At 48.2% G+C, this 12,310-nt stretch overlaps 1 protein-coding gene across 1 annotated transcript in view; it reads left to right on the top strand.

The window, feature by feature from the left end:
* Window positions 1-12,310, top strand: part of CDH13 (cadherin 13) — a 1,000,495-nt gene that overhangs the window by 630,648 nt on the left and 357,537 nt on the right. Inside the window, exon 6 of the mRNA XM_044255654.1 lies at window positions 6,450-6,594. Within this exon, the coding sequence (XP_044111589.1) occupies window positions 6,450-6,594 (145 nt within the window). The remainder of the gene's footprint in view (window positions 1-6,449; window positions 6,595-12,310) is intronic.

The raw sequence follows: 12,310 nt of genomic DNA, 5'->3' as shown, positions 1-12,310 counted from the left end.
CCTGGGATCTAGTCCCGCATCGGGTTCTCTACTCAGCGGGGAGCCTGCTTCCCCCTCTCTCTCTGCCTGCCTCTCTGCCTACTTGTGATCTCTCTCTGTCTCTGTGTCAAATAAAATCTTTGAAAAAAATTTTTTAAATATTTAAAAAAAATTTTTTTTAAACTTATCTGTGGGGCACCTGCGTGGCTCAGTCAGGTAAGTATCCAATTCTTGAATTCAGCTCAGGTCATGATCTCAGATGGTGAGCTTGAGCCTTCTGTCAGTCTCCACACTGGGCTCCACACTAGGCTTGAAGTTTGGTTAAGATTCTCTCTCTCTCCATCTCCCTCTGCCCCTCCCTCATCTCCCTTTGTAAACAAAACAAAACAAAACAAAAACAAATCTATCAGTGCTTTCTTTATTCAAGGCACCTATTTATGTATAGAAGGAATACCTAGAAAACAGCGTTCCTGCCTTCGAGTTGTTTATGATCTAATTGGACTGGAGTATACTCTCCCCTGCAGAGTACATAAGTCTCTATCAGAGGAGCCTGTAACAAATGAACGTGATACTGTACCAATTAAATACGTAAGAATTCAGATGCAGAATGTAAGGACAATTTAAATTTCACATTAACCAACCAAGTCAGGATTCATTTTATCTTTTTCTTTCCTGTGACAACAAACATGATACCCATCATGGAAAATTTGGTTTTTAAAAAAATCTTCCAACATTCTCAAGCTTGAGAGATCATCTATTATAAATAAACTCGCGATAGCATCCTTACAGAAAAATCTCTGTGGGCTTCTTTATTTCTGTGGAAACCTGGTGCCCACGTACCATGCCCTTGAGATGGGAAACTTAGCTCAAGTTCATGGGGTACCTTCATGTCTCCACTCTTGGATAAAGTATTTTTGCTTTAAACAGATTAGGGGTGATTTGTCTATGGTGTCCCCTTCCCCATTCTATTCGCCGTGGTCATTTCAGAGCTACATTTATTAGTGGCAGGGTGAGATAGATAGATAGTATTTCAATATGTATTTTCATGTTTATTAGGAAAAATTTATAATAAGCTCATCATATGCCTAAACTCATAGATAATTTTGCCTTGGATGAGGCAACAATGAAACATAGCAATCAATGTAAAGCTATTTACTATTAAGTAAATAATCCATTAAAGAGAGTGAAATAAAAGTGCATGGGAATTCCATGAAAAAGCATCTAGCAAACAAGGGCACAGTGGAAGAAAGCATGAATTTTAGAGTCAGAACTAATGTTGGATCCAGCTGGATCACAAACTAGCTTTTGCTCCTAGACCAGTACTTCAATTTCTCTGGGTTGTGCTGTACTGAGTGGTTTTTTTTTTTTTTTTTTTTCCCTTCAGGTTGTTTTGAGCCAAATGAGACAATGCATAAAAAGCCTAGACATGTATTAGACACCAAATAAATGTTAGTTCCCTTCTTTAAAAGGCAAGTAATTAATTTAATGTACTTAGGTATCATTTACCCACTGTGGTTCTTACTCACAAATTAAGACAACACAAAGAGTCAACTGACTTATAGTCCGTTGAGTCGGGGCGGACTGTCAGCTCTTATGTGCCAGGGATGGAAAGAAAGGACAGATGGCCAAAGCTGAGGCCAAGCTTTGGACACCAGTCTCTTAAAGAGGCACCGCCGCTGCATGCAGCCAGTGTGAAAGCAGCTTTATGCACTCCGTATCAAAGCAGGTGGCTGTTAGGTGCAGGCACTGGGTCTCAGCCTCGAGGATTCAGTATCCGTCAAGAATATTCATGACACCTGTGCCTTCGTGGGACCTGTCAGAGAGGCAGACGTTAATTGAATTATCCTACAAGTAAATAAGCTCTATTATGGAAAATGTTATAAAGGAAGGGCACCACTACCACGGGAGTGTCAATCAGGGACGCCCTCGTTAGTCTGGAGTAAGGGGAAGAGCTTCTTGGCCAGTGATGTTGGAGCTGAGATCTGAAGACCAAGCAGGGGCTCACCAGGACAGCTGGTAGGAAGTCCGTGCTAGCTAGGAGGATTATATGTGCTGGGAAAGAACGGGGTGAGCAGAGAAAAGATTGGTGTATTTGGATCAGAAGGAACAAAGGGGATCTCTTATGACATGAGTTTTGAGAAGTGGGCTGGAGCCAGATTATAAAAAGACTTGTCCAAATAAAGGAATTTGTTGTTTGCCCTAAAAGGGATAAGACACCGTTGAGAGATGTCCATTATGGGGTGACATAAATTAATTAGAAATTTAAAAATATACCCTGGAAACCTGTACTGGTTGGTGTTCTTCCCAGAAATAAACACATACACACACACACACACACACACTCTGGGATTTAGTATAAGCAGTTGACGCGCACAGTTATGGAGGCTGAGAAGTCCCATGATCTGCCGTCTGTAGGCTGGAGACCCAGGAAGGCTGGTTGTGACTTCACTCCACGTTCAAAGAAGGGAGTCCCAGGAGAGTCCTGGTGTAGATTCTGGTCTGGGTCTGAATGCCTGAGAAGCCAGAGCGCCTAGGGAATCGTGCAGTACGGTAGCTACGTGTGGCTAATGAGCTCTTGGATGTGGCTAGCACAATCCAAGAACTGGATATTTTATTTTATTTATCAGTATGAATTGAAATAGCCACATGTGGGGGCACCTGGGTGGCTCAGTGGGTTAAGCCTCTGCCTTCAGCTCAGGTCATGATCTCAGGGTCCTGAGATCGAGCCCCATATCGGGCTCTCTGCTCAGCAGGGAGCCTGCTTCCTCCTTTCTCTCTGCCTGCCTCTCTGCCTACTTGTGATCTCTCTCTCCATCAAATAAATAAATAAAATCTTTTAAAAAAGAAGAAATAGCCACATGTGACTCGTGGCTTCCATACTGGACAATGTAGTTGTAATATGTGAGCCTCTCCTATCCCTGCATGTCCCTGATCTCTAACTGAAGTTATTTTATTCATACATTTTACATTGCTTAATATATGTCTCTTCATGCTAGAATGTCTTATTGACTGCTGGATACGTAACACTCATGGTAGGGACTGACATGCAGTAATATTTCAATAAATGTTTTGTTAAACTGACTTTAAAATTAGTAAGTGTCCCTTAGGCGCACTTTGCTTTTTTTTTTTTTTTAAAGATTTTATTTATTTATTTGACAGAGAGAAATCACAAGTAGACGGAGAGGCAGGCAGAGAGAGAGAGAGGGAAGCAGGCTCCCTGCTGAGCAGAGAGCCCGATGCGGGACTCGATCCCAGGACCCTGAGATCATGACCTGAGCCGAAGGCAGCGGCTTAACCCACTGAGCCACCCAGGCGCCCCGCACTTTGCTTTTTTAAAAATATCTTATTTTTAAGTAATATTTACACCCAACTTGGGTTGGGTGTAGAACCTAAAGCCCCAAGAGCAAAGGTCACATGCTCTGCCAGTTGAGCCAGCCAGGTGCCCCACCAACACTTTGCTGTTTTTTAAGTTCTTTGCTTCTGATGATGTTGCTTTCCACGAAAACATCTGGGAGTCAAAATCAGGGTAGTATTGTAACAAACTGCTAAAAGTGGTTTATTTACCTAGTTGGTTTCATGACATCCAGCTCAATGTTTTGCATTCATCCTAATCAATTATATCTCCTCAGTTTCTGTTTGTCTTCCCATTATGTTGAGATGGACCTGGAGTCTGCCCCCCCCCCCCCCCCCCCCCCCCCCCCGGCCCTTCCAGCAGTTTGCACATTTGGGAGTCCTAGGGACTATCTTCCTCTGCCCTACTTGTGGCTTCTGATACTGCCCAAGACTTGTACAGTGTGGAAGTGTTAGAGAAGGTCATCGAGAGGTCATGACCAAGGTCGTGACCCCACTTGACCTGGGAGGCAAACTCAGGCAATCAGCGAGGCTCCTCCCCCTCCCCTGTCCTTGGATATAAGCCCCCGCCCGGCAGTCCCTCAGTGGGAGGCATTGTTAAGGACGCAGGCTTGAGACCGCAGTGTGTTACTCGGGGCAAATGGATGGTCTACTTGGCCGAGCCCTGCCAAGGCTTCTCTAAATTTGTAAGATTCTGGAGGGCAGGCGTGGGGACCTCCTCATCTTGCAGCGGCCTCAGACAAGCCTGGTGAGTAAGCTCCCTCGCCTGTTAACCCCGCCACCCCGCACCTGCGGCGGTTTACCTCCTCCCACTCCCCCTGCCCTGCGTGTGGGTGCCGGTCCGCAAACCCACGGGAAGCTTCGGTTTCAGATCCAAGATGGTTGTTCTCGTTAGACGCCGGTTTTTTGGGTTGAGTTCAAGTCAAGTCTTTTCGCTATTTTGCAAGGACAAAAGGTCACACCGTCATTATGACACAAAATGGCCCCAAGGTTTTGTTTGCTTTCCTTTGGTTGGTAGAATTCTCAGAGCGTTGGGAAAAAAAAAAAAAAACAGCAGAAAAAGTACAGAAGTTCACTCTCTGCGAGCTCTCCTTTGCGCACGGATCTTAAAACGCTCTGCGCATGTTTGCTGGTGAAAGAATGAAGGGATGTTTAAGAGAAAAAAGGGAAAAGATACTCTTCTAGCCAAGCATACCTCGTTTCATTTTTGCTTACTGCCTTCAAATTCTGTGCCCACGCACCCGTTCCACACGCGCGAGTCACGTGCTGTTTTGTGCGTTTGCACGTAATAGTCTAAGTGGATCATCACGGTGGGATGAGTGTTTGATCTAACGGCTGTGTTCTCCGACGCTGGAACAAACACTCGGTCCCCTGTCCCCTGTCCCTGGGCATTCAGCGGAAGCCAGTGGTGATTGGTTATTCTAGTAACGAAATAACAGTGAATGTTTCATAGAACTCGTGCAACCTGACTCACGCAGACCCAGCAGCGGTATCCAAACGCAACAAAGTGTACGAGTCCTTCGTAGCTTTTGTGGGATTGTTCTGAGGCTCCTTTCCAAAAGAATGCTACCGGTTCATGGCACCATCGGGTGGGGTGCGATCGTGCTGATTCCAACGAAAAGTGGTTCTCTGTCGTTTTCCTAATCTGGGCTTGTTTTGACAATGGAAGTGATCACAACAGTAGTGACCATGGGAGCATCTAGTTTTCTGTAGGTGAAGCATGGGAGAGCAGGAGAGTGAGTGCTTTAAGAATGTGGTTCAGGGGGCGCCTGGGTGGCTCAGTGGGTTAAGCCGCTGTCTTCAGCTCGGGTCATGATCGCAGGATCCTGGGATCAAGCCCCGCATCAGGCTCTCTGCTCGGCGGGGAGCCTGCTTCCCCCTCTCTCTCTGCCTGCCTCTCTGCCTACTTGTGATCTCTGTCTGTCAAATAAATAAATAAAATCTTTAAAAAAAAAAAAAAGAATGTGGTTCAGAGTGGCTAAAGATATAAACTCTGGAAACTGACTTCATGAGGTCAAATCCAGATTCTACCACTTAACCTCTAATTTGTGTCCATTCTGTTCTCACAAATGATGCATGGGGTTACCGAGTGAAGACCAAGTGAGTTTATACAGAGAGCGCCTCGTAAGCCCTGGATAATGTTGATTATTATTCCTCATAGTGGGTGTTTTTTATTAACCTCATTTGACAGGTGGGAAATCTGAGACCTAGGCGGAGGGCTCAAGGCCACTTAGCTCCTGAAAAGTGGGGCCGGGATTCCAACCGAAGGGGACCGTTCCCCAAGAGCAGCAGTATCAGGGATGACACAGGGACCAGAACTCACATCCGAGAAGTGTTACTGTTGCTGCCCAGTTAGACCAAGGTGGAATCAGGCACAAGAAAAGAGAGCATAAGGCCGCTGAGACTCACGGGAAATGGCATGACATAATCCCTTGTTTCTAAGATAAACAATAGAGCTGGGGTGTTTTGTTTTGTTTTGTTTTTATATTATTTTTCTAATCCTTGAGATCTGAAGGTAGCTCTGTATTCAAGTGTCCCATAGGATTGTGAAATCCCACCTTGATTATACTGGCCTAGTGGCCAGTAATCCCAGGGTCGCACTCAGGACCCCGCAAATGTCTCCTTGCCTCGGGAGGGCTCTCTATAAATACTTACTGACCCAAATTTCTCCTAAACATCACCATAAACACTTCCAGTTATTTCTTAATGCACTCTGTTCATAACTGTTTAGTCAATTATTTTTATTAGCATAACATTCCTTTTAAGCATAATGATCATAATGATGTTAGAAAAAAAACAGAAACAATGTAAGCACATTTTCTCCGCTCTGGCTGATTGCGAGTGTTTTCTCTCTTTTTCTTTTCTGGACTTCCTTTGCAGATTTGATGAATTAATTGTGAATTTCCCAAGGGGGACCTAACATGAACTGAAATTTGTCGTTTATCCTATAATGTTTAGTTTATATTCTGGTTCCAGTGACTATCCACTGAGACCAAAGTTTGAATATTGCCAAGGGCTCATGAAATTGCTGATATAACCTACTTTCTCCAGAGAACCTGACTTCCATTTTCATAATGAATTAATGCCTTCTTTCTCCCCCAACTTCTTTGCTCCCACAGCTATTTGTGGAGACCACCGATGTCAACGGCAAAACCCTCGAGGGGCCAGTTCCTCTGGAAGTCATCGTGATTGACCAGAATGACAACAGACCGATCTTTCGGGAAGGCCCCTACATTGGCCATGTCATGGAAGGATCCCCGACAGGTATGTGAAATCGGCTTACATTAGCATAATGGCTTGGGAAGTGGCATCCTGTGATCTTTGGGGATTCCAGAAACTGTTTTGCTGCCGCTCCAACTTCTTGGTATGCCTCAACACAGACCTGTTACCTCCCTGGGTAGAAGCTAGATCTGCAGATCTGTAACTCAGAACAGGACGGGGGTGTTGGAGGCTGTGGAAGGAAGGCTCTTGCCTCATCTCTGAAAGCCACCTTTCAGGGACGGCCAACATCGAAGTCTCTAGTGCGCGGCTGGTGGTGGACATTGTATAAATACGGAGCTCACCCTTGTGAGGGCCCAGGGTTGAGCTTTGTGGTATGACAGGGCTTTGAAGAAAATTAAGGTCCTCACCCCAAGCTTCTCGCTTCTTCCTTTCATCATTGTCTTTTAATAAGAACCATTTTGGGAAGAAAAAAAAGAAAAACAGATAGGACTTTTTTTTTCCCTTTCCTTTTTCCCTTTCCTTCCCTTCCCTTTCTCCACGTACAAGGTACATGGAGAAACTTCTGTCTTCGGTCAAAGGGCCAAAGGCAAGACATTTTATTTCTCTCTGGAAACACAGGCCCTACTGTGATGTTACTTACTACAGAGCTCCTCTTATCTTTTTTCCACACCTAACCTTTCCATCAGGGAAGGTTGTAGAATTTAGAGCTCCCTTTTTTGGCGCCAGAGATATCAGTAAAAGCGTTCTGTGACCGGCAGCTGAAGTCACGGCTGAGTATGGTGCTTGGCCAAAAACAGAGCAAAGTCCAAAAGTCCCTATTATGAGCCTGGACTTTGATTTTAAGCTTCGAAATCCCCCTGGGTGAGGGAGCATCCTAGGGAGAGCCTCACTGTCGCCAGGTTGGACTGTGCCCAAACAAATAAGCCATTTAGCCGGTCGGACAGGAGATGGAAACCCCGAGCCCTACTTTGACTGGTTCTGTTTTGCCCCTTCGCTGAATTGATGGGACGTATCAATCACATGTAGATCTATGAGGCTATGCAAGCATTGTCATGGTAACCTGCCTAGACCACCCCAGGAGTCATTGTTTGCAAGGTGACACCTCCCTCCAGCTTCAAGGAGCTCTGTCCCCCTGTACTTCCTCAGCTCCCCAGGGGCCAGGGGCAAGCTCTTCCTTCCCGGTGGTGAAGGCATTCTGTAAAAAGGGGTGGGGATTGCCTGTGGGTGCTGGGGAGCCTTTGGCGGGGAACCCAGCAGGTAGAAGAGTAGCAACCAGCCTGGAAAATGGGGAGCCGCAGGTAAAAGTGGGTCAGATCACTTTCGGCCGGACTTTTCCTGTGGCACCTGTCCCTCACCTCCCCGGAGACTGCTTTGGATAGAAGGAGGGCTTCTGGGAGAGATATCCTGGAACTGAGGCTTGGGGTTCACAGGTATGTTCTTAAACAAGCCGGCGTGTGGGGCGAGTCAGGGGAACTGATGGGGAAAGCTATTAAAGAGGCTGGAGTTCGAGCGGAGCGGGAAAATGATTCCCAGTTTCCATCTGTGGTGGGTCCCGTCTGCACGTAACTGGAATTCGAGCCAGGCCAGGAAAGTGTTCTAAATGTAAATGACGATGCTGACGTCGGAGGCGGCTGGGAGCGTGTGCGTGTCTTTGTATATTATGTGTGTATGTGATTAGACGATGTCCAATTTTCCTCCCACTGCGCCCTTCCTTAAAGTTTCAGAAAGAATTTCAGATTTTATTGCTTTATATACATGTCACATTTTCAAAGAAAAATGGAATCCTTTATGTCCACTGAATTTCTTAAAGCACAAAGTAATTCGGTTAGGGTGGCCGGATCTCCAGCAAAACATAAACCACTTCCAAGTTCTATTTATGATTAGTATTATGCTATAAAAATATATAAAAATGCGATACCTATGTGGCTTCTTTCAGCCAGGCAGAATTTGGCCTGAATCATTGTTTTCTTCTTCGGCCCCCTCTGGGTTTGGCTTTAAAGCAGGAACTGAGATAGAGTCAGTCCGATCGGGGGTCAACAGTGCGGAAATGTTGTGGGAAACTTTTAGAGGAAACACCACTTAGATCGCTCGGTGCCTCCTAAGGGATCCCAGGCAGGACGACCCCAAAGCCTCGGTGAGGGCGGTGGGTGGTGGGAATCTGGGGCAGGGGCTGGGATCCCTTTCCAATCCCCCTTCCCCAACCTAAACTGCTACAAGTTAGAACAAGGAGCCCTGACCGGCTGTAGAAATAATAGCGTCTCTGGTATCAATAATCAGTGGCTCCTTTGTGGTTGGTGGAATCTTCGTAGCGGATCCATTTTACAGATGGGAATGCTGACCCTGGAAAGTGTTCTGTGACTTCGCCGCTCACATAAACAGTAGATGGGGACCAGTGTTCCAGGCTCATTTCTGTGTCCTCCCCCTGCACATCATGTGCCCGTTCAAGTGTTGCGCAGGCTTCCTGGTGAAGACAGCCATCCAACCGCGACAGCACGGGGTTGAGTGCTTACCGTGTGCTGAGATCTCTGCGACCAATGTCCTTGCCTCCGCCACGCCGTTCCCTCCCCGGAGAGGTGGATATGCTCTCCCTAGCATACATAGGAGAAGCGTGAACCTCAAAGAGATCCAGATGCTTGGCCAAAATCCCACAGCTGGTGGCTGAGTTAGAATCCGGGTCCGCGTCTCTGGCTCAAGGCCTGGACTGTCTCCTGTGGACGTGTTGGCCCTGGCCACCTTCCCTCCCGTTCTTGACCGTGGACTCTTTGCGGTCCCAGCTGGAGGGCAAGTACTCGCTCTGTCAGAGAAACCGAGTAAAACACTCTTCTGACCAAATAGTCAGCTCCTCAAGTCCCTCCTTATACCTGCTGCTCGGTCTCTGGGGTTGAACAGGGTCACACGTGGGCCTGGTTCTCACTCATAGTGCTTTCTTCTGAGTTTAAGTCATCAGGGCCAGCTTCGTGGGGTGTGACCTACACAGCTTCACAGAGGCCTATGCTTGGCATCAGGCTCTGCCATCACCACCTTGAAATTCTTAAGTATCGAACAAGGAGGCCTGCATTTTCCTTTTGCGGTGAGCCCTTCCCCCACTCCCCCAGTTATGGTCCTGAGCTCAGTACTGTGGCCCAGGCTTGGTTTGATGCTCCACTCAGCTCCTTAACCAGGTGAGACCTTGGGCAGCCGATTGAACCTTCTAGAAGCCTCAGTCACCTTGTCTGTAGATGGGGTGGGTGAATGATCGTCCCCGCCCCGGAGGACTGTATGCTCGCCTTAATTGAGACGCTGCTTCCCTCAGCATGAACCAAGGTTCAAGAGATGCTTGTGCGTCCTTAATGCCCCCTTTAATTCTTATGATTCCTGCAACGTACCATGTCAGGGAGCTGAGGCACACAGGCAGTTTGTGCGCAGGGACATTCATCTCCCAACAACCGAGCGTCATTTTCATGTTCCGGCGGACCTGGATGTGCCATCAGCACCAATCCGTCATGGAGGAAGGTCACCCGTATTTATCTGGCCTGCAGACAGGAGACCGTTTCCAGCTGCTCGGCACTGAACTCCAGGGGATTGTTTTAGGGAATCAGTAACTGGATGAGGGAAGATCAACAGAAAATAATGGTCTTTGAACTTCACAAATGATGAGCTATTCCTTTCGTGGAGTCCCGAGGCATTGATTTATGGGACCCTAGTCCCGGCCCTGGCTGCTCTGGGTTGGTGGGGGAAGGACAGCCAGAGCTCTGCGCAAGCCTGGGGTTTTCTGAATGCCCAAGGCAGCCCGGGACTTCATGAGTGGGGACAGAGGGCTGGGACCCTTGGAGTTCCTGGAGGATACACATGGCAGGACCCCACAGTGCCTACTGGCACCAACCCCCCAGTGTCTTTCCACCAGTGGTCTTCTGGGCACCGTGGAGAAGGGTCAACCACGAGCCCCTGGAATGAGGCCTGAGGGCATGTGTTTTACCTGGGAGGTGCAGGATGCTGGCTGAGGCGGGCTCCAGGTAAGGGAAGCCAGATACCAGGGTGGGCAATTGTGAGCTTGATCTCTTGGTGGGGGGGTTGGGGGGTTCCCTAGGAAATAACATGAACACGTACACATCAGAGTTACCCCAGCCCCAGGGAGCTGGAATATGCATCCCCACGTACCCCTCAGATACTGGCCACAAACTACCCCCCCAGAGGAACTTCAATTCCCAGGCACCCTTGGCCATTGCGGACTACCAGCAGGGGGCAGCCTTCCAACAGGCTGCAGGAGCTATCTGCAGGGGCGGGGGGTGGGGGTGGGCCTTCTGCAGGCCCCGCCCCCCATGCTCTTCCCCCCCCACCACCACCACCCTGAATGTGAGCAGGGGCAGCTTGGAGGAAGGCACCCACCACCTGGATGGACAGAGTGGCTTTGAGGAATGTTAGGGGTGGGAGGTGAAGAGAGGAAATACCTTAGTCCCTAAAAGGCATGACCAAAAAGGACCAATGTTACATTGACTTTTCTCATTATTTTAATATTTTTAAATTTTTTTTAGAGATTGTATTTATGTATTCAAAAGAGAGAGCGCAGGGAAAAAGCAGGGAGAGAAGGATAAGCAGACTCCACACTGAGCACAGAGCCTGACGCCAGGCTCGATCTCACGACCCTGAGATCACGACCTGAGCCGAAGCCAAGAGTCAGACGCTTAACCGGCTGAGCCCCCCAGGAGCCCAGAACTTTCTCTTTAAATAGGGGTCAGGACCCAGAGGTGCACGTTGTGACTCCTAAGAGGGATGACACGTCACCTGGAGCAGGTGGAGAAGAGCAGAGATGAGCCGCTAAACCCTCTTCTGACTTCTGAGGGCACAGCTGCCCTTGCCCTCTCCGGCTTCCTGTCTTGCTCCCTCTGTTGTTTCCGTCCGGGGCCACTTCTGAGCACCTGCACGGCGCCAGCCCTATTTTGAGCTCTGAGAGTGCGCCTGGGGGCCTGTTCCAAGCTGCTCATCCCCTCCCGGTTTACAGAGCCAAGCAGGGAGACCGGCAACAAGTAAGAACCGAAGTGTGGGCAGCGCTGTGATCCCGCCGGGGGTCATGGGACGCCTGTCCCAGAGGGGCACGCCCCAGCCTCCCTGAAGATCTGCTGCCTGAAGAGGAGGCCTTGGTCTTTTGTTTTTCCTCTGGGATCCCCCTTGTGTTTCTGTTATATAAGACTCAGTACTTTCATTTTTTAAAAAAATCCAACCATGGCAGACATGAGGGAAAATGTCCGATCCGTTGGCCTTTGGGAGAAGAGCCTGTCCTGAGAGCTTAGCACGGCCTGGTCCTCTCTAGTTTCCAAAACAGCTCAGGCTGCATCACGATGGTTTCATAGGTGACAGTCACTATCTGAGCCCTGGCTCGGTCCTCAGGCTGTCAGTGTGACCTAGCCGTAAAGCCCCTCCTGGCTCCCTGTTCACTTGTCCTGGTAACTGCAGTGTGGCTTCTCTGTCCGCCGAACTGTCCAGTTCTCTCTCGCGGCTACTTTTGGACGTCCACGTGGCACGTTCCTTCTTTCTCAACCATCCCAATCAGTCCTCCAGGTTCTGGAATACTGGGCACATGACTATTGGGATTTTTTGCTTGTTTTCTTAAGAAGATGTATTTCTTCTAAAAATTAAGCAATTCTGCTTTTCTTCGCCTTTTTTAAGGAAAAAAAAATCCGATCACCCTCAAATCTCACCATCCAGAGAAAACCACAGGCGCCATCTTGGTGGGAGGACTTCCAGGGCTCTGTCTGGGCATGTCCACGCTGAGGGACACGCT

This window comes from Neovison vison, chromosome 7 (assembly GCF_020171115.1).
Source record: "Neovison vison isolate M4711 chromosome 7, ASM_NN_V1, whole genome shotgun sequence".
NCBI lineage: Eukaryota > Metazoa > Chordata > Mammalia > Carnivora > Mustelidae > Neogale > Neogale vison.
Note: the sequence above shows the minus strand (reverse complement) of the source record. Positions and strands in the feature narration are given on the sequence as shown.